Here is a 26746-nt window from a genome sequence, read left to right as displayed (position 1 = left end):
GCAATAGAAAATCATAGATTGTATCTTTTATTTATTTATTTATTTTTGGTACCGGGGATCGAACTCGGGTCCTTGCACTTGCGAGGCAGGCAGCGGAACCACTAAGCTAAATCCCCGGCCCTGATCTCATTTTCTTTAAAAATACTGGCCATCCCTTCTAAATTGATACAAAATCCAATTATGGGGTTATAAAAGTAGGATAAAACACACTTTGTTCAAATATTCTAAATACTAAAAACAGGTATTTAAAATGATACTTATGAAGGCCACATACTATATGATTTCAAATATAAGACATTGTGGAAAAGGCAAAACTATGAAGATAGTTAAGATCAGTGGTTGCCAGGGCAGGGATGAGGTGGGAGGAATAAGTAGGCAGAGTACAGAGGATTTTTAGAGAAGAGAAACTATGCTGTATGCTTCTCGGTAGATAGGTTAGATTAATGCACTTGTACAAAATTGCAGAATGCACACCATCAAGTGGGAGTCCTAATGCAAGCTATGGACTCTAGGTACAAGGCTGTCTCAATGCAGTTCATCAGCTGCAGCAAAGGTGCCACTGTGGTAGCCGATGTCCATGGTAAATGAGGCTGTGTGGCAGAGGCTGGGAGTATATGCAAGCCCTCTGTACTTTCCGCTCAATTTTGCTGTGATTCTAAAATTGCTCTAAAACAAAGCAGGGTTTGTTTTGTTTTGGGTTCATCCTGAGTTAAATCCCTAGGACTTTTATTTTCTGAGACAGGGTCTTACTAAGTCACTAAGTTGCCCTAGCTAGACTTGATCTTGTGATCCTCCTGCCCCAAGGTGCTGGGGTTACAGGCATGTACCACCTGGCCAAAGTTTATTTAAAAACCTATTTTTGTAAGTATGAGTACATACAATGCCCATGACTTAGTTCTGCTTTTAGCTGCTCAAAATTCAAAATTTACATATAATATTAATACTACTTTCAGTTCTTTATAGCTTGCTTTATGGTCCTCAGAGCATGTTTACATTCCTTACCTTATCTGAGGCTCAGAACAGCTCTGGGAGATAAGGCACAGCTGAGAAAACTGAATGATGCTAAAAGACTTGGTCCTGGTCACATGGTGAATTAGAAACCAATGTAGAACTAGAATCTAGCAGTGGTGGAAAACCTATCGCATGCATGCTGCAGCCGGCTGTTTGTTATCACTGAAAAAGCTCTAAAGGGTTTGCCATCACTGATCTAGGACTTCTGCAGAGTTCCAAATCACAGTCAAGATTCTTTGAAACATTCCCTAACCCAAATCATGGCTAGCAACCTTTTTTGGGAACAAGAAGGTTTCTTTACTCCATGGGGAACTGCCAACGTGCTATATCTAGTCAGGACACCAGAAATAATTTAGGAGTATGGCAGAGTAGCCAGTATGCATCAAGCTGAAAGACTTTCCTACTACTCTTTCTGGCATGCTTTCTCAGCATTTTTACATACTAATTTGTGGGCAGTGTAATAGTTAACATGTCCCTTTCTGTACATACTAAATAATCACTGCACATTGCAGGATACCATAATCCCAGAGATTAGATTATTACTCTAATACAGGGACTAGAATGGAAGAACACACCTTATCTACCACAAAATACGACATGCCCTCATTCATTTGCTATGTGATCAATGTGCAACTATAATCCTTATAAGCTGTTCTAAATTCCTCTTCTTTTTTTTTTTTTAAAGAGAAAGAAGATTCCAAGGGAAGAGCTATAGGATTTGATCAAATCCGAATGATTTTGTTTTGTTTTGTTTTTTTGTTTTTGTTAAATCCGAATGATGATAAAGGGTACTTAATAAACCACTATTGTATTAAGGCATGCTACAATTTAAAAATTAATCATATTTTTATTATTTATAAATTATCTACTCTAAGGTGTCTTGCTATAGTAGTCCAAAAAAGATGAGACAAAGAGTTAGCCACTGCAGGCAGTATGTGTAGTGATGTTCCTTTCACTGCACGTGCGTCTACTGCATATCGTGAGGCTGAGGATGATTACTTAAAGGTGCTGAATGGTAATTATAATTATTTTGGAACTATTTCATTTAACTTTAAAACATAAACATTTCTCATGTTTTTATACACTCTTCATAATCATCTGTTTTTTCAGAAGTTAAATTTTACTTTGGTGCTTTTTTTGCAACTTCTAAATCTTTTGTAAAATTATTTTTAACTAAATGACCTTTATGTTTGTAAATATATACATAGGTCCCTGACTTTTTAAATGAAACTTGTTTTGTGTGTGTGTGTGTGTGTGTGTGTGTGTGTGTGTGTGTGTGTGTGTCTGTGTGTGTTTTGAGATAAGGTTTCACTATGTGGTCCAGGCCAGCCTTGAACTTTCGGCTGAGGCTGCCTCAGTCTCCTGAGTGCTGTGATTACAGGGATGTGCCATCATGCTCAGCTAAAATGAAACTTTTGAATGCAAAAATAAAAGTATTATCCTCTCTCTCTCTCAAAAAAAAACATTAACCATATTTTATAGATATTTGCCAGATTCACCTCAACCCAGTAGCTCCAATGTTCAGGACTCTCTGGTTCTCATCTTAGAAGTCATTTTAAAATACATCTGCCCAACTTTGGAAATATAAATAAAAATCCAATTTGTAAATGTTTTTTGACCAATAAATTTCACTCCTAGAAATATATCCTACCCATGTTTGTCTTCTATAAATATCCTGTATACACATTTACTTAAACAGATAAATGCATACAAAATACTCACCTACTTATTGTAAACACATAACATAGGAAACAATTTAGATATACATCGCTCCCTAATAACCATATAAAAGGAATATATCTATGTGCTAATATGTATATATCCATAAAGTTTTTTTTTTTTTCTTTTGGTACCGGAGATCAAACTCGGGACCTTGTGTTTGTAAGGCAGGCGCTGGAACCACTGAGCTAAATCCCCCGCCCCCGTAAAGTATGTTGTACTTTAATAAAAAAGCAATATTTAAAATATGGTACATATAATCTCATTTCATAATTTCAAAAAAGAAAATGAAGGTTATATGTTTACATGGAAATTTCTAGACAACTACACAAGAAGCTTAATAGAGTTTATCTCTTGGGAGGAAAAGTATTTGAGGTACTTTACTCTCTTCACAATCATGTTATTTTATCATAAGTATGTATTAATTTTACCAAAAAAAAAATAAAACCATAGTAACCCCATCACTAAAAATCTCTTATGTAAGCTTCACCTCCAGAAATTCTTACTCAATAGGTCTGAGTTAAAACAAACTTTCCAATATTTTTCAACCCTGCAGAACCAGTAGTAATGCAATGGTTTTTAACATTTGGTTAGAAATTCTTCTCTTTTCCCTTCTTTTTAAAATTTACTTTTGTTCTCAGTTTGGGCAAGGGATGATGATGGAATTACTAACTACTACACATGTCTGAAAATGAGCAAACTACTAATCAACCTCCAGGTTCTCTCAGGACCTGGAAGGGCGCACAGCATACCCTAAAGAATGGCTCAGTACAGGGCCCATAAACGAAGCTTGACAGCCAAGTCCAGTTGCTAGGTTGTTTAAGTCCAGCCAGCTAGGAATGGATTCTACATTTCATAAATCGTCAGGGAAGAAACTCCAAAGACGACTATTTCACAACATATGAATTTTCGGGTTGTGAGCTGTGGCTCAGGGTAGAGTTCTTGCCCTGGGTTTAATCCCCAGCACACAAAAAACCAAAAACAAGGGCCAGGGATTTAGCTCAGTTGTTCTGCTGCCTGCCTCAAAAGTGCAAGGTTCTGAGTTCTATCCCCAGTACCAAAAAAACAAAACAAAACATGAATTTAAATTTCAGAGTCCATCAGCAAAGTTTCACTATAACACTGGCACAGCCATTTATGTATCATCTATGGCTGCTCTCATCCTACAACAGAATAGCCATGACGGGGACTATATGGCCCACAAAGCCTGTAATATTTACCATGCAGCCCTGTATAGACAAAAAAGTGTTAAAACCTAGTCTAGTATAGTAGTATCATACTGACTCACCATAAACCAACCCCATATAAGAATATTTTCTTTTTAAGCAGAAAATATTTTAAAAGCTCATATAAAAACATTTATTGAACTACATGTTACTTTGCCATTGATTTTTACTATTCCAAAGAGATAATTTTCTGCTATATTAAAGGTATATTACTCACAGCCTCTGAGTTATCAATAAATGGATCTGTCTCATCATAGCCAAAGCCTATATCAATTAAATCTTGTAGCCGATCCTTCCGGTGTTTACGGGGTTTCCCACCCTGCAAAGAACAGATACATTAGGCTGATTCAGTATTCATGATGTTTCCATAAAATTTAAAAATACCTGTAGAAGAATTCACATCATTTCTGTAGGTACACTGCCTGCAGGAGGTTAAATCTCCCCACACTTTGAATGTAAGCTGCCTGGTAACTTGCTTCGAAGAAGAAAAAAGGGGGACAAGGAACTTTTCATTGGAAAATCCGCCCGCACTGACAGCCAACTCAACAGTGGGGGTCATGTTGATGGCACAGACCCTTATTTCACCTCTGTGGCCTTCCTTTCAAAGCCTATAACCCCAGCCCAGCCACGAGGAAAGTATCAAAGGCAAACTGATGGATAGTCTTCAAAATAAGTGACCAGTGTTCTTCAGAGTCAAGATTATCAAAATGAAGGAAATTTTGAAAAACTGCCATAGCCTAGATGAAACACAATGATTAAATTAGCTGTGGCACTCAGGATGGGAACCAAAAGCTGAAAAAGGACATTAGGAGAAAACTAATAAAATCCAAATAAATTATGGATCTAATTAATTGTAATGTATCAATGTTGGTTTCTTGGTGACAACAAATGTACTACGGGAATGTAAGATTAACAAGGGGAAGAGGGTAAGGACTATATGAGATCTCTCCATATTATCTTTCTAACTTTTCTGTAAATCTAAAATTATTCTTAAATATTTTTTTGAGGTACTGGGAATTAAGCCCAGGGCTTTTACACTGAGCTACATCCCCAGCCCTTTTTTTTTTTTTTTTTTTGGTACCGGGGATTGGATTCGGGTCCTTGCGCTTGCGCAACAGGCAGCGAAACCACTGAGCTAAATCCCCAGCCCATTTTTTATTTATTTATTTATTTATTTTTGGTACCAGGGATTGAACTCAGGACCTTCCACTTGCGAGGCAGGCAGCGGAACCACTGAGCTACATCCCCAGCGCCCCAGCCCTTTTAATTTATTCTTTATTTGTTTGAGATGGTCTCACTAAATTGTCAAATTGTCCAGGGTGGCCTCAAACTTGGAATACTCCTGCCTCAACCTCCAAAAATGCTTGGAATATAGGCATGTACCACCAAACCCAGCTAAGATTATTTTTAAATATTGTATAATGACACGTACAGACATACATATAATGTATGAAAATGAGTACTTGCAAAAACTGCTGAAATCCAAGTAAGGACTGTTGTTTAGTTGGTTGTGTTGTGCCAATATCAATTCCCTAGTTTTGGTGACCACAGTTACATAAGATGTTACTACTAGGAGCTAGGTGATGGACACAGGGTCTGCCATATTTGCAACTTCTTCTGCGTCTATCATTCATTTAAACCTGTGAAACATTTAAAACTAGTAAAAGAGTGTCAAAATAAAAGAAAACACTGGTGTGGATCCATTATTCAGGTCACACCTTACAGAGAGCCTTTTGGCTCTGGCTGATGACCATATAACTCCATATGTCAGAGATGTACAATGTTACATGTATCATGGAGATTCGGGAAAAGTTTGGCATAAGTAGTTTAAACAGTACTGTGGCACTACTGTACTAACACATATGTTAGCTCAGTCTTTCTAGGTCTCATTTTGAGTATTTGGACTGACTCAAAAGTCAACTAAATTTTATCTAAGCTTCCTTCTAACATGTCCCCACCCAGATCCTTTTGGTGGGGCAGCCATAGGAGGGTGGCAGAGAGGGTGGGGGCAGGGAGAAGGAGGAAGGGGAGGAGAAAGGCGAGGAGAGAGAAAATGGCACTAAGGATGCTGCCTCCCAACATGCTACCCTTGAGAGCCAGAGTGAGCTCCAGAGAAGGCTTGGGATGCAGTGAGAATCTCTGCCCTCATTTGGCTACATTCTCACAGCACACTCTTCCCAACGGAATTGAATTCTGATGGTTAAATGCACTTTATGAAACATGGCTCTTAAATAAAGGCTGACTGCTTCATCTCGTTTTCATGCAAAGAAACAGTGATTTGCTCCATCCAGTCAATGTGAGAGGGCAGGAAATAGTGAAGATGGACTTTCAGCACTGTGCCAGCCCTTTCTGAGTAACGTGCAAAAGTAATTCTATCTAAATGCTGTGTTTACATGACATATCAATGTTGAAAACCTAACCCCACATAAAGCTATGACTCTACTGTATGCTTTTCAGAAAACAACACTATTGCTAAACCATCACAAGAGAAACAGTATCATGTGACAAAGTAGTGGGTCCCACATTTTACTTATTTTTAAAAAATGAGTTGGAGGCCGGGGATTTAGCTCAGTGGTGCCGCCGCCTGCCTCACAAACACAAGGTCCTGAGTTCAATCCCCAGTACCAAAACAAACAAACAAACAAAAAAACTATAGGTTACTGTTAATGAAAAAAAAAAATGAGTTGGGGGGGGGGTCTCACTAAATTTCCCAGAAAGAGCCTTGAACTCTGGCCTCAGCCTCCCAAGTAGGTGGGACAACAGGTGCATCCCACATAGCTGGCTTGGTTTGTTTTCATTTCTTTCTCTCTTTTTTCTCATATTTTAGAGTTTACAAGTTAGGTAAGTTTCAGATGCTGGGGACCAACACAAGGTGGCAATGCTTTTATTTTGTTATATTAGGCCACTGAGAGCAAAGCCTCAGAACAACAATCCTCATATGAAATACCAGTTGGCAAGCTTAAACATACACACATGCATATGCATATACATAGTATATACATACATATGTACAACATGGATGCGCACTTACTAAATGCACACACATGCTAAGTGTCTCTATTTTACAGCTTTGCAAACTGGGACCTGTAGACTAGTTTATAGAATTACAGTGAGAATCAGAAGTCCAGGGAATCAAAGGGGTATTTCTAGGATGGGAATTATTCTACTGAGAAAAAGTTACACACAAGCAGGAAAATATATAAGGGATAGTTTCACCCTGAGAGAGGAATGTGGGAGATGAAGTGAGGAATGTATAAAAACTCACAGATAAAACTAATTAAGAAACTGGAGGGGCCAGGGATTGGTTCCACCGCCTGCCTCACAAGCGCAAGGTCCTGAGTTCGATCCCCGGTACCAAAAAAAAAAAAAAAAAAGGAAATGAGGGATGTCACATATGTTTATGTAATGAAAATTAGCATAGCTATGGCATGAATATAGGAGTACACATTATCCCGAGTTTGAACCCTGGTACCAAAAAAACCCTCCAAAAACAAAAAAACAAAAACCAAGAACAACAATAAAAAAAAAGTAAACATTAGTAAACAGTATTGTTTTGAAATGATAAAAAAAGCAATGTTAAAAATCAAGAAGAGGGCCGGGGATTTAGCTCAGTGGATTTGCCGCCTGCTGTGCAAGCACAAGGACCCAAGTTCGATCCCTGGTACCAAAAAAAAAAAAAAAATCAAGAGGAAATGATAAATCAAATAAACGGAATTAAAGTATGATATTAATTTCACCTATCAAATTATAAATTTGCAAATTCTGGAGGGATGGAGAATAGGATAGCTTAAATACTGCTGATAAGAATATATCAAGGGCTGGGATTTAGCTCAGTGGCACCGCACCCGCCTCACAAGCCCAAGGTCCTGAGTTTGATCCCTGGTACCAAAAAAAAAAGTATCAATTAAATTCTTTTAGAAAGCAATCTGAAAGCCTTTACCAAAAGATTCTGTAATACTTTTATATTCTAAAAATTTTTATTAGTACGTTTGAAGTATATGATTACAGTCATCATGGAGAACAGGGACATGTACATAACACATCTTGGTTATTTTCACATGTCCTTCTGCTCTCCTCCTTCCCCCTCCTTTCAGCTCTTGGTCCCCTTCCCATCTACAAAGAGCTATCTCCCTGTTTCCTATTATTTATTTTTTATTTTGCTCTGTAAGTTATTTATGCTTTGGAGCTGAGGTGGTGGTGCTCACCTCTAATCCCAGCACTCAGGAGGCTCAGACAGAATTGCTGCAAGTTCGAAACCAGCCCGGGCTACATAGTAGGACCCTGTTTCCAAAAATAAAATTATGCTCTGGGTTTCTCATATAACAGAAACCATGTGATATTCAAGTTTGTGCATCTGATTTACTTCACTTAACATTATGGTCTGAAGGTACACCCATTTTACCTACAAATGACTCAAATTTAACCTTCTTTATGGGAGAGAAGTACTCCACTGTGTATAAACACCACATTTTCTTTAACTGTTCATCTGCTGAGGGACATATAGGCTGCTTCAAAGATTTAGCTATTTGTTGTGCTGCTATAAACATGGCTTTTTCTCTGCCTGGGTGGGTCTTCTCTACAAATGTTGGCAGCTCTGTCCATTTTTTCAGGATTTCCTTTATTTCAGAAGAAATTGGCTAAACTGATTGCTGATACTCCCCCTCCTCTTCAGAAAGTTCCTCAGCTGCCATTCTCTGTTGCTTAGCCAGAAGTTGCTGAAGTTCCTCTGTAGATAATTCCTCTGAATGTTCCTCCACCAGTTCCTCAACATCACCACTGTTCACCTGCAAGCCTATGGACTCTGCTATAGAGACAATGTCATCAACTACAGAGACAACTGAAGGCTCAGGCTCCTCTACACAGCCCTCAAAGTGTCTCTCCTATATAATTTTAGGCCACACTTTCTTCCAGGCAGATCTCAGTGTCCTTAGAGAGACACTGGCCTAGGATTTCTCAATTAACCCCACACAGGAAAGACCAGCATTCAGGCTGTAACTCAAGACTTTGGTCATAAGTTAAAATTATAACTCCAGACCTAATCAAAGTTGTTCACAGGAGAGTCCACTGTACTTAGGAATTAACCTACCCAGGCAAGTGAAAGACCTCTACAATGAAAACTACAGTACTCTAAAATAAAGAGATCAAAGAGGACATCAGAAAATAGAAAGACATCCCCTGTTCCTAGATAGGCAGAATGTATATTGTGAAAATGGCCATACTTCCAACACTGTTACATAAATTTAAAGCAATCCCAATCAAAATACCAACAGCATTCCTTACAGAACTAGAGAAAACAATCCTAAAGCTCATTTGGAACCAGAAGACACCTAGAATAGCAAAAGCAATCTTGGTTAACAAGAGCAAAGCAGGAGGCATCACAATCCCAGATTTCAAGTTATACTACAAAGCTACAATGATAAAAACAACATAGTACTGGCACAAAAACAGAAATGTGGATTAGTGGAACAGAACAGAAGATACAGAAGCCCAGACACTCAGCTATCTGCTCTTTGACAAAGTGTCCAAAAACATACACTGAAAGAAAGATAGCTTTTTAAGTAAATGGTGCTGGGAAAGCTGGCTATCCATATGCAGAAGATTGAATCTAGACCCATCTCTCTCACCATGTACTAAACTAAAAATGGATCAAAGATCTAAATATTAAAACAAACATTTAATCTAGAAGATAAAATAGGTAAAACTCTTGAAGTCATAGGCAGAGGCAAGGACTTTGAACAGAATCCCAATTGCATAAGAAATAACACCAAGAATTGACAATGGGACCCTATCAAATTAAAAAGCTTCTGTACAGGACCAGGGATTTAGCTCAGTGGTTCCGGCACCTGCCTTGCAAATGCAAGGTCACGAGTTTGATCCCCAGTACCAAAAACAAAGCTTCTGTACAGCAGAGGGAACAGCCAACAGAGTGAAGAGATAGTCTACAGAATAGGAAAATAATTTTGCCAGCTACTCCTTGGACAGAGGACTAATAACACTGAGATTCCATCTTACCCCAGAAACAACAGCATCAAGAAATCAAGTAATAACAAATGTTGGCAAGGCTGTGGGAGAAAATGAGCCCTCCTATGTGGTTCATGAGAGTGTAAACTAGTACAATTACTGTGAAGATCAGCATGGAGACTCCTCAAAACACTAAAAATAGAAATTCCATTCCACCCAACTGCTCTCCTTGTAGGTATCTTCCTGAAAGAGTTAAAGACATATTACTGTGATAAATGCATATTCGTTGCATTCACTTGCTTAATGACAATGTTATGTCATACTATAGAGCCGTGTTAAAGAAAAGAAGAAACAGACAACCTTAGACCAGTTTTTTGGGGTTTTTTTTGGTACCAGGGATCGAACTCGGGTCCTTGTGCTTGTGAGGCAAGTGACGGAACCACTGAGCTAAATCCCCGGCCCCTTAGACCAGTTTTTAGTTCTGAAAAGGCTAAGACCTAGTGAGCCAGAAGAAAGTCCTAGTGGGCTACAGACTTTCCCAAGGAGAGAAAGGACACCAGAGAGCCAGATTCCTGATGTTCTTATGGAAGGGGATTCTACTTCCTAACAATAATCACCTTCCATTTCATTCTCCCCACAAGCCATTCAACTTGAATGGTGAGTACAGTATGAAGTTGTTATTTCTGGTAAACTAGGACCATTTTATAACTTTTTGGTGACCACACTAAGGAAAATTATTGGTGTTTTTGGTAAATTATGCACATTATACAACCCTTTTTTATTATGAAAAGGTCAGTTAATGGGTGCTTTGGGAGGTTCAGAAAGCATTATGGGTATTTCCATTATTTCTTATGGGAAAAAGTCTTGACTTACAACCAACTTGAGTTACAACCAGTCCTTGCGAACGAATTGAGTTTTTAAGTCAAGGGTCCACTATATTTATTTTTTTCCTGATGGTACTGTTTTCCTAATTTCTTTCTCGGTGAGTTCATTATTGATATACATGGTTAGCATATGTGTGGCCTTGGGGTCAATCTCAGTACCAAAAACATACGCTAGCTAGGCATGGGGGGACATGCCCATAATCCCAGCACTTGTGAGGCTGAGGTAGGAGGATCATGAGTTAGAGGGCAGCCTAAGCTACAGAGTGAGTTCAAGGGCAGCCTGGACTACATAGCAAGACACTATGTCAACAACTGAAAATCAACTAAACAAAAAATCTGCTATAAAAGCAATATGCTAAAATATCAGAAGTAATTTAAGTAAGAAAAGTCCTTGTTCAAAAGAAATTTAAAGCAGGATAATCTAGTCAATGAATTTACTGAGCACCTACCATATGCCAGCCTTTATGGATCCTATAATACTGTTGTCAGAAGAAAGATTAAATAAATAACTACAGCTGGGATGTAGCTCAGTGGTAGAGCGCTTGTCTCATCCAAAGTGCTCTGGCTTCAATTCCCAGCACCACAAAAACACAAACAAGTAAGTACAATAGTTAAAAACAGCAGACAGGAAAAATGCAGGTTGTAAGGAGAACTTTTAACTTTTAACTTTTCCTGAGACATACAGGCACAGGCAAGGCAAGTGGAGCTAAGCCCTTGTGGAAACCACCAAGGAGATGAGAACGAGAAGTAAACCCCTGTCCCTGTTAGTGTTTAACAAAATCACTCTAGTTACCGGATGGAGAATGAACACAGATCAGTCAGGAAAAATGCAGATCTGAAAGTCAAAAGTTACTGGGGGGATAAGTATATACAGTATTTATGTGCCATAGAGATGATGATATGACAGCTACCATTTTTCAAGCGGTAACTCCGCATTAGAGCCTATGCTATCATCTTTTATTTCACATTTAACAAATAGGAAATACTAAAGCTTAGAAAGGGTAAGTAACTTGTTTATGGTCAGAATGGAAATAGAAGGACCAATCTTCAAATTCACATCTGTCTAGAAAAATTCTGAAAGAGAAGTTAGAGCCTACAGGGTCCTTTTCTTAGCTGGAGATTTCTTAAACCAAATCCACTAAAAGTAAAATCTGTGTCACTACTGTCAACAGTCTCCAAATCAGCCTCACCCATGTGACATTCCTATTTTGTTCATTCTATTTTTCTGCCATAAAACTCCATTAATGGCTACAATTGAAAGAGCAAGTAATACCAAACGTAAATAAGGATGTGGAGCAACTAGTTATCTCATAGCTCTCTGGTGAGAACCAAAGTGATGCAGTTACTCTCGGAAACAGCTGGGTAGTATCCTATAAAGTCAAGCATGCAGTCGCTATATGTCTTGACAACATACATACATTCAAGAAAAATGAAATTATATGTTCACACAAAAACATACTGCAAAGTTTAGAGCTACTTTATTCATAACTGGAAACCAGACACAACCCAGTGCCTATTATCTGGGGAATGCTAACAATTGTGGTACCTAATCTGTTAGCACTCAACAATGGAGGGAACTACTAACACACGCAACACACGGACAGATTTCAAAAGCACTCTGCTAAGTGAAAGAAGCCAGACACAGAAGGCAGAAGATTCATTTATAGGAAACTCTACAAAAATAAACAGAAAGCAAAGTAACAAGAAATAAATCAGAGGTTGTCAGGCTAGGGGTCGATGCAGAAACTGTCCATGAAGATGTGCAAGGGAACTCCTTGGGATGATGAAATGGTTCTGTATCATAACTGTAGTAGGGTTACAAGATTATAGGCATGTAATGTCACTGTTAGAATCCATTAAACTCAACACTGAAAATTAATTATACTTCAGTAATGCTGATCTGAATTCATGCATTCGATTGAATTTTTCACAGGCTAGGGATCAATCCAGGACTATTATTTCCACTTCAAGTCTTTCCTGTAAGCCTTTGTCTATATGCTTATTTACATCTACAGTTTCCTTTCCATTCTAATTGTCAATGTTAGAAAACCGACCATTGTTTTTCACCTAAATAGAATGAATGATTTAATTGGCCTCTCTTTCTTCTATTTTATCCCATATATTATCACCTAGTCATTATTTCTAAAAGGCAATTTCATATCATTCCCCCTAGTCAAAGTGCTTCTGACATATCCTGCTTACAAGATAAATTTAAAAGCTTTAGGGCCAGTGATTTAGCTTAGTGGCACTGCACCTGCCTTGCAAATGCAAGGTCCTGAGTTCAATCCCTGGTACCAAAAAAAAATCCTTAGTATGACACCAGTTAAATACCTTCTACGTGTAGACTCAAACTATCCAGCTTTTTTCTTACAGTTTTCTAACAACAACACTATGATTCATTCATACTCCCTCCCCAGTCTCCCTAAACACACTCGCTGGCCTTTCCTCAGGCTTTGCCCATTTGGAACAGAGTTACTCCTTACCAAGTCCTCCCACCCTTTCCAGCTCAGCCTCAGTTTTTTTGTTTGTTTTTTTTGGTTTTTTTGGTACCAGGGATCGAACTCAGGTCCTTGTGCTTGCGCAGCAAGGGGCAAAACCACTGAGCTAAATCCCCGACCCAAGCCTCAGTTTTTTATCTTCTTTCCAGGATGCTCTCTAGTTAAACCTCAATGATCCTTTTTCTGTTCTCCTAATACTTCTGCTTGTGCACTCATGTGTGTGTGTGTGTGTGTGTGTGTGTCTGGGCATGACTGTATGACTAGCTGACTATAAGATGTACCTGGGGATAACTAAAAGAAAAAACTGGCAATAAGCACAACAATACATGTGAAGAAGAGCGAAGAGTTTACAGGTGATCAGATTTAGGGACATCTATGTCTAGTCAAGGTAACCCATTTGCTGCTACTAGAAACAGTGACTGTTGCTGACAGTTCATAATCAGATACTTGCTATCAATAAGTGTCTTACCAATGAAAGTATACAAAAGAGTTAAGCTTTACTTGATCCTAACAGTATTAACTGACCAAGATGCATCCCAAAATATGTTCCTATACAAGTGTAAGATCTTCACCAGGACCACATCCGTGTCATGACTATGACAGAAGCCTAAGTTATATAAATTAGGACATATCCATTCAGTATTAACAATCATTTAAAAGCAATGTGTCAGAAGAATGTTTTTAATACAGTTCAGTGGTGGCAAACCTACAGCATGTGTGTCACAGTGGGCTGTTTGTTATCACCGAAAGCTCTGATACAGGAAATAAAAGCAGTTATCAAGTATTATTTATAGTTCGTTATTCACAAAAAGGACAGGATTGGTGTTAATTAAGGATTTGAAAAGGTCATCAGCCTAGGTGGTAATCATGGACAGAACATTTAAATGATATATTGCTACTTATTATATGATAGGATGATCTTATTTATGAAAAACACAACACTATATACCCATCAATCAGTATAAAATGCTCAAAGAATACAATAATAAACAGATAACCATGACTGATTCTAAGGAGAAGGGTTATAGCTAGAAACAGTGGTGATGAAGACTTTGGCTTAGTAGGTATCACCTGACTTTGTTTTTAATGACAGTAACATATTCATGTACTCAGACAACTAAAATCTTTTTTTTTGTACCAAGGAACTCCAGACCTTGTGCTTGCAAGATAGGCATGGCAATACTGAGCTAAATCCCCAGCTCACAATTAAAATTTTTTAAAAATGCAAGCTGGGCCTGGGGCACAAGTTTGTAATCCTACCAACATGGGAGGCTGAGGCAGGAAGATTGCAAGTTTGAGGGGCGCCTGCACAAATTATCATGAATTAATGAGACTCTGTCTCAAAATAAAATTTTTAAAAGGGCTGAGGCTATAGCTCAGGTGGAAGAGTGCTTGCTCAGACATGTGACAACCTGCATTCAACACCCAGTACTGCAAAGCAAAACAAAAAACAGTGCTAGAGAGCACATACATAATCACATATGCATTTTTAAAGTCCTGAAAGGATCCACATCAAACCATCCAACTAATATTTGTAAGCCTGGCATTGGGTTACAGATGATCAGTTGATTTTTTAAATCTACTTATTCTTACACAACACCCACACAAAAAAATCTTTAAAATATGTAAATGCCTACATATACACACCTCCAAGTCGTGGCTGAGGAAGCAGCTCGTTAGGTGGTAATCAGAGGAAAGACAGAGGTTCACTTATCATGAATTATATCACCTTTCATTAAGTACATGTACATGTACTGTGCATTCAAGAAATTTTTTTTTTTGAAACGTGGTCTCACTGTGTAGTTCAGGCTGCCTCAGCCTCCTGAGTGCTGGGATTATAGGTGCATGTCACCACACCCGGGAAGAAATTTTATTTTTTTAGGTTTGGTCCACCAAATGTTCAGCCCCAAAGTTTTAAGACTCCCCTAACAGGGTTCTACTCTGTATCCCAGCACAGGGACAGAGCTGTGGAGAACCTGCATTTGACACACTACACCTAAGCAGCTCTTTCTCAAGTCTTGCCCTATTAGCCAAAGTGCTACACACTTGGGTCTACCTATCAATAGCTTTTTTGCCAAAATTTTTTTTTTTTTTTGACACCGGGGATCGAACTCGGGACTTCACGCTTGCAAGGCAGGCAGTGGAACCACTGAGCTAAATCCCCAGCCCCAGAGTATTCTTTTTCCCCTCTTCCTTTCAGTACTGGGTTCTGTTTTTTGTTCGTTTATTTGTTTTAGAGACAGAGTCTCGCTCTGTAGTTTGGGCTGGCCTTGAACTCACTATGTAGTCCAAGCTGCCCTCGAACTCACAACAATCCTTCAGGCATGTACCACCACACCTGGCTAGTACTGGGTTTTGAAGTCAGGGCCTTTCCATTGAGCTATATCCTCAGCACTTATTTATTTATTTTTAAATTTACTTTGAGACCTGGTCTTGGTAAGTCACTAAATTGCCCAAGATGGGCTAGAATTTGCAATCTTCCTGTCTCAACTTCCCACCGTGCTGGGATTACAGATATGTGGCACCACACCTGACTCAAAATATTTTCTATTCAGTTCCTTTCTTCCCCATCAAGGCCATTAGAGTACAAGTTTTCTAGCCTCAGTCTATTTTTCTCTACCTTCTGGCCTCTGGAAAAACCATCCTTGTTATACCTCTTCTTTACCCACCTGCTCCACTAGGGATTAAACTCGGAATCTTGTGCTTACCAGGCAGGCACAACAACACAGAGCTAAATCCCCTGCCCACACACCTCTCCTTTCTAACCTCCAATTCTTAGTTCTCTAATTAAACTGAAACTCAATTGTGCAAATTGTGTAAGCTGGAATCAAACTTTTGACAGCTGACAAAAAGCAACGTACATAGTAACATTATAATTCCATCTAAAGAAGCTCAAGACAGATCCGCAAAGGTTTCTATTAGGTCTTCCCTCCTGGATAGATCCATTTTGAATCACTTTCTTTTCTCAGTATCATTAGCAAAAATACTCCCTGTAGTAGAATCAGTGTTGCCTGACAAATTTCTGGACCTTTGCAGTTGTTATTACACAGTTTACATATTAAACAGATCATATAAATATCAAAATTTATTTCCAAGAAACCCCCTGAATTTTGCTACATTTAAAATAAAGAACCCCCTTTTAATTCATTTATCTAGATAGTAGTTCACTATGACTCAGAAAATACTATAGTATTTACTTACTGAGTCATCAGTACCTGCCTAACCTGACAGTCAGTGTCTCAAGCCAGTGCAGTGCAATTAATTAATTACACTGTAACATGAAACTGAAAACAAACAAGACACTGCTTAGCACAGGACCCTCCACAGCCTCTAACAGTGAAGGGAACCAAAACCAACAATTGGCGTGTCACCCGTGGTGAACAAAAAGCATGGCACTAACTGCTGAGAAAGACTCCAGCCTTACCACTGAGCAAACATCCCCTACTCAAAAGTTTCCCCATTTTGGCTACCTTGTCACAACCTCATCTCTTTACATCTATGCCCATTTCAACCTACCAACAGAAAAGGTAAAGTGTGAATCAGTAGAAAGATAGGCCCAAGCTGACCTCAGCACAAAAGTACTACACAGGTTTCTATAATCACCTCTTATGGGTGTGAGACCTCAAATCCCTCATACTGATTCTCAATAGTTCCAAAGGGACTGAAGGAGGGTAAAGAAAATGTATTTAGGTCAAAGAAGCTGTGAAATTAAAAGGGCATGTTGGGCCGGGGATTTAGCTCGGTGGTTTTGTCACCTGCTGCACAAGCACAAGGACCCGAGTTCAATCCCCAGTACCAAAAAAAAAAAAGGGCAGGTTATGATAAGTGGTTAAAACTGGTATCCACAATAAACTACTGCTTGAGCTATGAATTCTTCCTTGCCCTTTAAGAGGCCCCCTCCCTCTTCCACTTTGTTTTAAAAGATTATTTTATCTTTTTACTTCACATTCATTCCTCAGTGTCTTGAATGGTTCTAGGTTCCCTCAAACACCCAACCCACATATGCTCAAGTCGCTTATACAAGATATCATAGCATTTGCATGTAACCTATTCACTTTCTCCTGTATACTTTTTTTTTTTTTTGGTACCAGGGATTGAACTCTGGACCTTGTGCTTTCGAGGCAGGCAGTGGAACCACTGAGCTAAATCCCCAGCTATCTAATACAATGTGAATGCTACGTAAATAATGGTTATACTATATATTGTTTAGAGAATGATAGCAAGAAAAAAATATTTACATGTTCAGTACAGGTGGCTGAATCCATGGATGCAGTTATGATAGGTTGGCTGTATAGTAATATTATACTGTGGGTCTACAGAACCCCAAATACACTGGTATTCATATTTTACAAGGAGCATTTATTTTATGGTGATGTTTCCAAGTTTGCCCGAACAAGTCCCTTCATGCAAAGCCATACCAAGTTCACCCAAAGAACCAGACCTAACATACAGGCAAAAGAGGAAAAGCAGACCCTAGGAATTTCCCAAGGAAGCTCTAACCTCTCAGCAGGTATGATCAACTAATAATGAATAGCTGATGTAATTCTAAAAATACTCAGGGAAAGAATATAAATACTCTCATAACATCCACTTGTACCAGTACAGTATTTGAAGACACTTTAAAAAATCCATAATTATTTTAAGTACAAAATTATATTTCTTTTTACTCAACACAGTAGTATTTATTGCGAAAAAGTTACTCATCAGAAATCATAGTTCTTCAAAATATTGGAATTGTTGCTGGGGATTTAGCTCAGTGGTTCCGTTGCCTGCCCTGCAAGAGCAAGGACCCAAGTTCAATCCCTGGTACCAAAAAAAAAAAGATTCAATAAAATATTGGAATTTGTTAAAACAATACTGGACAATGCTGAACCAACACTGCCATCCCTATAGTAAAACCCCTTTCTACATACTGCCAGATCTGACTTCTAAGAGTTTGTTTTGTTAAACAAATTTCTATCTATGTTCATACTTTTTTCTTCTATTATCTTTATCCAGTTTTAGGATTAGCACAATGTTGAGTTCCTAAAATGAGGAAAGAAGTGTTTCTTCTTTTTTCTGCTTTAAATGTTTGATATAATTTATCAGTTAAAATGTTTATGAGCCTGTTGTTGTCACTTAGGTAGGTTTTCAAACTAGGAATATACTTTCTTTAATAGGTGCTATTCAAATTTTATATTTTGTCCAGAGTCAGTTTCATTAATTTGTCTTCCAACGCACTTCTTAGAAGTTGTCAAATTTATTTCAAAAAAGATTTTTGTAATATGCTTTCTATATCCTTTTAAATTCTGCAAAATCTGTGGTAATGTCTTCTAGATCTTGATATTGTAATTTTAAAAATGTATAATTGATAGTGTAATAGGAAGAAAAGGTCTAAAGGAATAGGGGAAGTGGAAAGGGTAGGGGAAAGGAAAGAAGGGAAAAGAAAAACTATGAGAAAACGAAAAAAAATGGAAACAAAGTCTTTGCAAATAGGGAAGGGTGGAGGGGGTGAAGGGAGGGCAAAGGAAGGGGAAAAAAATAAGAACCAAGATACGTCATGTAAAGGTACAAGATCCCAATGATGAATGTAGTTGTATTTTATATCTAAAATGTACCAATAAACTTAATGGAAAAAAAAAATAAAAAAAATAAAACAATAATGGACAAAAATCAGTTTTATAATCCATACCAAAAGAAAATCAAGATAATTTTAAAATATAATTTGTCTTTGAATGAGTATTACTTTATTAAGTGTTTTATTTATAAGACTGTTCAGAATTACTTTTATATCATCAAATCTACCCCCATCCCTTTTTTTACTTTTTGGTACTGGAGATCGAACTCGGGTCCTTGCGCTTGTATAGCAGGCGACAAACCACTGGGCTAAATCCCCGGCCCCCTTCCCCCGTCCTTTTTTTAAGGATAAGTATGGAGCTACAAGGACTCTGAGAGCTCCAAATCACACAGAAAAGCATGCAAGGTGGTATTCAAAGCCTTTATGGTGTGGTAAGTAGATATTTAAGTTCTAATGATTCATGAATGTTAATGAATGCCTGGCAGAATACTGTCTTTCTATCCTGGAGTCCCTCAGAATCAAAGTCTTAATTTGAGACCCTGCTAGCCACCAAGTATTGTGCTTTCATTCATTTGTGTCCAATTCTAGGCACATAATATTTCAAGATGGCTGGGTAAAAGATTTCAGCAAGAGAAATTTTCTATCCTACATCCTAGAAGGCTAAATGAACAAATCTATATCTATTAAACTCAACTTCATTCCCTGATATAGAAGACAGATAGCCTTTAAAAAGACATACATCCACCTGCCGTGCAAGCGCAAGCGCAAGGTCCCAAGTTCAATCCCCGGTACCAAAAAAAAAAAAAAGACATACATCATCTAGAAGCCACCTAGAAACTGAGTTGGAACCTGGGACATTTATCCTAAATGTTTAGAGCCTTAACTAGGAATGGGGAAGGCATGGGAGCCTCTTTAAAGTTAATCTTGCTTCTTTCCATAATTTTTTTTTTTCGGTACTGGGGATTGAACTCAGGACCTTGTGCTTGCAAGGCAGATTTGGCACCACTGAGCTAAATCCCCAGCCCTAATCCTGCTTCTTTCTAACAGTTACAAACAAGACAATTTTTTTTTTTTAATTTCAGTTTTCTAAGCAACATACATCATTTAATTATGTCTTCAGATGGCCCAAATGAATAGTTTATAGGAACAAAATAATTTTAATCTGAGAAGCAAAATTACATGGATTTTTGAATCATCTGAAGATTAACTCCATCTTAAAGATAAGGTAAAAAGCAACTTTCTTAACTTAGCTAGCTCTCTGTGATGGTAAGAGATACTAGCACACACAAAAAATCTTCTAGAATTGAGGAAAATTAAAATGAGGACAAAATGTTCTGTCTTATTTTTAATAACATTTGAATGAATTAAAACACATATGCAGAAAAGTGAACACACTTGTGCAACACCCATCAAGATTAGTAAACAAGTCATTACTAGCACAAAGGTCCCTCCATAACCACTCCTACTAACTAACCACCATCTCTTATGTGAGGATAAGCACTGTGCTGACACTGAAAATCTTAAATTAATCTTGCCTGGTTTTGAACTTTATCTGTATAAAACACAGAGTATGTACTGTCACCAACAAGACAAATTTAAAACTTACAGAGTAGTAGAAATTTCAAAATTATTCAGTAATAAGATTTATGTAGGGCTGGGGATTTAGCTCAGTGGTTCTGCCGCCTGCCTTGCAAGCACAAAGACCCGAGTTCGATCCCTGGTACCAAAAAAACCCCCAAAAAACAAAAAAACCCAAACAACTCAGAAGTGATAGAAAAAATGTGCATATTTTTTAATAAAAGAATTTAATAAAGTGCAAAAAAATAAAAAATAAAAAAGATTTATGTACAGCAAAAAAAGACAATTATGTACAGCAACCAATTTAGTATAATCTAGTACAAATAAGTATTTCAGTTACATTAGCTCCTCAAAAAGACCATTTAGTAACTGCTGCTGAATATCTGAGCATAAGAGCAGCATAACAGGAAACAGGACATAGACCATAAAAATGGGACAGAATGGAAGGGGGAAACCTCCTAAATTCAATATGCTATATAGTGTTTTCTTATAATTTTCTACTTCCTCTCAATTCTGGTATCACTAATTTTCAACTACTAGAACATCTGAATCTGCTACCCCTAATACTTCTATCTGAGAGAGATCTTTTGTGATGGCTCAAAGTCAGACAAATTATCTTTCTTCAGCTCACTTTGGCTAATAATTTTTTTAGATGGTTCCAAATAGCTTGAATACTTATAGTATGCTTTTAGGTTGATGTACATAAAATCTCCATGATGTAGGGCATTTTAAATCTCTAGGATGGAAATAAGACTAAGCAAAACAAAATTGTAGAAAAGAAACACAGCTTATTAATTTGGATTATAACAAAAATAGCATTTTATCCCTGAACAATGCAAACCCTGGATATATCCAAATAGTATGGAACCCAATTTTACGTATTAGTTTCAGAACATAGAATTTACTATTCCAGGGACCATCCTAGAACTCCCCAGTAAGAACCAACGCTAATTCCCAGGTAGTATGTCATATATACTGACTCATTACTTATAGGATGGTATGCTAGGAATTTTCCCGTATCCAAAGGACAATTCTAATCCATGATTTTTTTTTTGGTATGGGGTACTGAACTTGGGACCGTGCGCTTGCAAGGCAGGCGATGGCACCACTGTAGCTAAATCCCCACCCCTAATCCATGCTTTTATAACTTACGGCAAATAAGGTACACCAATATGCTAGAGTGAGTGGAAAATGGATTTGTTAATATATAGGAAAATTATAGCAGGATGTGCTGATGGATGCCAGTAATCCCAGCACTTGGGAGGCTAGGACAGGAGGATTACTGTGAGTTCCAGGCCAGCCTTTGAGACCCTGTCTCAAAAAAGGAAAATTATAAACACATAATCCTTTTTTTTTTAGTACCAGGGATCAAACTCAGGTCCTTGCACTTGCGAGGCAGGCAGTGGAATCACTGAGCTAAATCCCCGGCCCAACACATAATCCTTTGACCTGAATTTTCCACTTTCAGGAATCTGTCCTGAAGATAAACTTTAAAATTTATGAAATTTTACAAAGTGATTTATTGCAGTACTATTTATAAAAGCAAATTTTAAAAATCAACTTGAACCATTCAGGGACTGGTTAAATAAACTGTGGTATCTCCATCAACGAAATGGCAAACAGCTCTAAAAAGGGAGAGGAGAGGAGGGGAGAGCTTGCATTCTAAGTAGGGGAATAAAATAGAACACCTCCAAGATACAGTAAATCCAAAAGCAAAAAGTACAATGTGTATAGGATTTTGTAATATGTATAAAAAAGGGTGGGGTGAAATATGAATATATATGTATATAAAATGTGAGAATAATAATATAGTATCTCTAAAAGGAAAAAATAAATAAAATAAAAGGACACACCCCAAATGTTACATGCCTAGGAAGTGAGATTAGGTAGGCACACAAGAGGGAAAAGTGTGACTGCATTTTAAAAATTTTGTAAATGTAACATCTGGTTAAAATATTAAACTAATGGCTTATATTAAAAAATACACACAGCCAGGAATTTAGCTCAGTGGCACTGTGCCTGCCTTGAAAGCGCAAGGTCCTGAGTTCAATCCCGAGTACCATTAAAAAAAAAAAAATATATATATATATATAAAAATATACACACACACACACACACGTATATAATACAGTATTTTAGGGTTTATACATTGAGACACACCATATAATCTCAGAAGATTATACTGTAATTAAAAGCTACAGCTGCCGGGTGTGGTGGCACACCTCTGTAATCACAGCACCCAGGAGGCTGAGGCAGGATAGCCATGAGTAGCCTGGGCTACATACTAAGTTCAGGGCCAGCCTGAACTACAAAGGGAGACCCTGCCTCAAAAAACAAAATAAAATTAAAAGCTATAGCTGGGCACAGTGGTGCACACCTATAATCTTAGCACTCGGGGACCGGGGATTTTAGCTCAGTGGTTCTACCGCCTGCCCTGCAAGCACAAGATCCCAAGTTTGATCCTGGGTACCAAAAAAAAAAACCCCAAAAAAACAAAGCAATAAGGTTAGGGCCGGGGATTTAGCTCAGTGGTTCCACAGCCTGCCTTGCAAGTGGAAAGACCCCAGTTCGATGCCCAGTTCCAAAAAAAAAAAAAAAACCAGAAACAATCTTAGCACTCGGGAGGCTGAGGCAGGACGATTGCTGAGTTCAAGATCAGCCTGGGCTACATAGTGAGTTCAAGGCCAATCTGAACTACAAGTGAGACGCTGTCTCAACCTGCTCCCCCACCAAAAAAATAAAAGCTACAAATTAGTGCAACACCTTTTGCTATTCTTCCTATTAAAACCTACACAGGTTCATCCCTAAATTTATTATGTAGTCACAGAATATACAACCAGAAGGGTCTTTGAAAAATCTTTAACCTCTCAATTCACAGGTAAGAAAACTATGGCCCAAGGAAGCTAAATAAGTTCACCCAAAGGACACAATTAGTAGGTGGCAAGGTAAACCTAAAACCTGACTTAAATTCCAATCTATTCTCATATATTTATTTCTCTTACTCTCAAATGGCGTCGCAATTACCACAAGGGGCCAGCAAGTGTCAACTACAATCCTGCTTGCATTTTGGGGACAATATGAATGGCAGGGCTAGTGTGACCTGATATCTTACTTCTATAAGACACTTCTCAAAGCTCACAAAGGAACCAAAAGGGATTCGTGTATTTATATGTGGTCTTGCTTCTCAACTGGGTTATGTTTTAGCAAAGTGCTAAGAGAAGTTAAAACCATCAGATAAATAGGATGGGGAGTAGGACTTCCTACAACATCAATATTTTTTTTTCTTTTTATTTATTTGTTTATTTATTTTTATCCCATTCCCCCTTTCAAGCCCTTTCCCCTATGTACAAAAGTTTTGTTTCCATTTTTCCTTCTATTTTCAGTTTTTTCTTGTCCCTTTTTTCCTTTCTCCCTCACTCCTCCCTTGTTCCCCTTCCCATTTGAACATTTTCTTCCCATTTCCCAACATCCATTATACATCTCAGTTCTTATTTCCACATTCAGTTTCTCACATCAGAGAAACAATGTGGTAAACATGTGTGTCCAATTTAACATCAACATATTTTTTAAAGTTTGAAAAAAAGTTAACTTAATACCAAATAATTAAAATTATTTTTTTTTCTTTTTGTTGGTGCTGGGGATCAAACTTGGGTCCTTGCGCTTGCAAGGCAGGTGGCGGAACCACTGAGCTAAATCTCCAGCCCTAAAATTATTTTTATATTAAAACAAAAAATAATATATCGTAGGACAGAATATAGACTGCATATGAACCTAAGCTTCAGGCTGAGTTTGACCAAGTCTGATCTGGAGGGCCTGGAAAAATAGTACACACATTCTTTCTCCAACTCCTAAGAGGCAGGAAAGTCTTTGAACTACTACAGCAGGGGAATTAAGATAAAGGCCTTTTTGAGTTAGAGACAGAAACACCTGGATATGGTGCCTACTCTTGGCACTGCATGATCACAGATCATTTAGTTGGGCCCAGAGCCTCAGTTTCCTCATATGTAAAATGTGGTCAGTATTACGTCACCTGTAATTTTTGTTACAAGAATTGGAGATCACTGGGGCCGGGGATTTAGCTCAGTGGTTCTACTACCTGCCTTGCAAGTTCAAGGTCCTGAGTTTGATCCCCGGTACCAAAAAAAAAAAAAAAAAAAGAAAAGAAAAGAATTGGAGATGATTATATTAAACTTCCTGGACATGAAGGACTGTAATGAACTACAGCCATCACAAACCTATCAGATGCATCTGACTGCCTAACTTCTCATTTGGCTTCAATTTGTGAGAAGACAAGGCACAGAAAATGCAGAGGGACAAAATTACCTAGGTGAACACTGTTCATTATACTCACATATTTCATTTCAAACTTCTTAGCCAACATTTCCACTTCTTGCCTCTCCTGATGCTCATCATTAAATGGGTCTTCTGTACGAAAGAACCTTTTCTGATTTAGAGTGAATGGGGAAAGAAACAAAAGTATTAGTATTGCTTTAACTGTTATTACTGCTATATGCTAATGTCTTCAAATTATACAGCAATAATTGAATATATAATTATATATAGTATTATATCAAATGTGTATTCAATAATACATTAAACTATATAATTACTTCAATTATATTTTTATTCAGAGTTGAAGTACCCTAAATTTAATCAATAATGAGAGTCAATTTTTCCTGCCAGACATGGTGGCACATGCCTGTAATCCCAGCTCTTGGGAGGCTGAAGCAGAAGGATCATTGTGAGTTCAAGGCCAGCCTGGGCTACATAGTGAGCTCAAGGCCAGCCTGAACTGCATAGAAAGAGTCTGTCTCAAAAAACAAACAAAACAAAACAAAAACTTCCCCAATACTAACAAGCCACAAGAATTAAAAGTAACTAAAAGCAATGCTGGTTCACAACAAGAAAATATTTGCATTTAACAGCCTTATACATGTTCCACAGTTGTTTTCCAGCCAAGAACTCAACAATCCAAATTAACCCCACCTGCAAAATGATCACACAATCACCTCATCTAAAATAACAAGGAAAAAATACCATGAATATTAGGTAAAAACAAACATGCACATGACTTTTGTTGGACATCTTCCCTAACAAAGATTAACTGCTTTAGCTAGGAAAAGGATCTTCAGATTATTAATTAGAGTCAACCTTTAATCATCTTCCTATGAGTTATCACTGAGTATTTTCAGCTGCCCTGATTCTGCTGAGACCAGAATCAACATCTCTATCACCAGACTCCTGTCAATGGAGATCATTTCAGGGAGTGCAGTGTATACTATTTTTAATTAAACAAAGGTTACGGAGTGAAGAGCTGCAAAAAAGATTACATTACCATGGCTTCCTTCTAGCAGAGGAGAGCAAAAGTTTATTGTAAAACACATATTTTAAAACACACACACACAGAATGAACTAGGATCCTACTTTTATGACCTATTTGCCAAAACAAACAGAAAAATCACATCCTCAAGTCTACTATTTTACAGACACATTTCAATAAACAAAGCCAAAAACAAGGAGCTACATTTTTTTTTTCTGGAGATGAGGTCTTGCTATGTGGTTTAGGCTGGCCTTGAACACACTATGTAACCCACACTGGCCTTGAATTGTAGGCAATTCTCCTGCCTCAGCCTCCTGAGTGCGAGGATTACAGGCGTGTACCATCATGCCTGGGTTGGAGCCACTTTTAAAAAACTATTTTTATCCAATTTCAAAAACCTGACTTGAAAGGAAAAATTTTAAAAGAAGGCTAGCATCTTCATATAATTAAAAATGGAAGTATCTTACAGTTGAAATACTGGATAATTTGGCTGACGGCTGAAGGGTAAGAAAAACATGCTAAAGAGGCAAAGATGAGACAGTTCATCCTAGATTTAGGCTGAGATATGATCAGTCTAAAACATATGCCAGGAAAATACGGTAAGAATGAATACAAAACATTAGAACAAAGGGGTATTTCTGTAGGCTTAAAGGAGTTAATTTTAGAATCAATTTTTCAAATTGCAGTAAATAATAAACTTACAGATTTCCTTATCTCAAATGGAGTTACCAATAGAAAACATTAATATGATCCAAAAAGAAAGAAACTAGCTGGAATAGATTGGTAAGGACCTAAGGAATACTGGGCATGTTCAGGGTGCCACCCAGGGTAAACCTGCAGCTAAATGTTAAGAACAGAGAGCGATCACCATGTTTTGTTCTTATTAACTGTTTCCTCTGCCACTGTGAAGTTTGACTACTAGGTCTGACTATCAGCCTGACCCACTTTACTTGGACAATACAAAAACATGGACCTGTACTTTTACTGAAAAT

At 37.8% G+C, this 26746-nt stretch overlaps 1 protein-coding gene across 7 annotated transcripts in view; it reads right to left on the bottom strand.

Moving 5' to 3' along the window:
• The window catches only part of Ubn2 (ubinuclein 2), a 122556-nt gene that overhangs the window by 90729 nt on the left and 5081 nt on the right, over positions 1-26746 (bottom strand). For 5 of the 7 annotated variants that reach the window (XM_087206310.1, XM_087206311.1, XM_087206307.1 and 2 more), the window contains exons 2-3: positions 24786-24878; positions 4174-4275 (exon numbers count right to left, since the gene is read on the bottom strand). In XM_087206310.1, coding sequence (XP_087062436.1) covers positions 4174-4275; positions 24786-24878 — 195 coding nt within the window. The remainder of the gene's footprint in view (positions 1-4173; positions 4276-24785; positions 24879-26746) is intronic. The other 2 variants (XM_087206309.1, XM_087206313.1) reach the window with 1 other exon arrangement.

Source organism: Heterocephalus glaber, unplaced genomic scaffold (genome assembly GCF_053883595.1).
Source record: "Heterocephalus glaber isolate CG9 unplaced genomic scaffold, H.glaber_assembly_v1.0 deba00000621, whole genome shotgun sequence".
NCBI lineage: Eukaryota > Metazoa > Chordata > Mammalia > Rodentia > Bathyergidae > Heterocephalus > Heterocephalus glaber.
The sequence above is the reverse complement of the archived record's forward strand: the minus strand, read 5'-3'. Positions and strand labels throughout refer to the sequence as shown.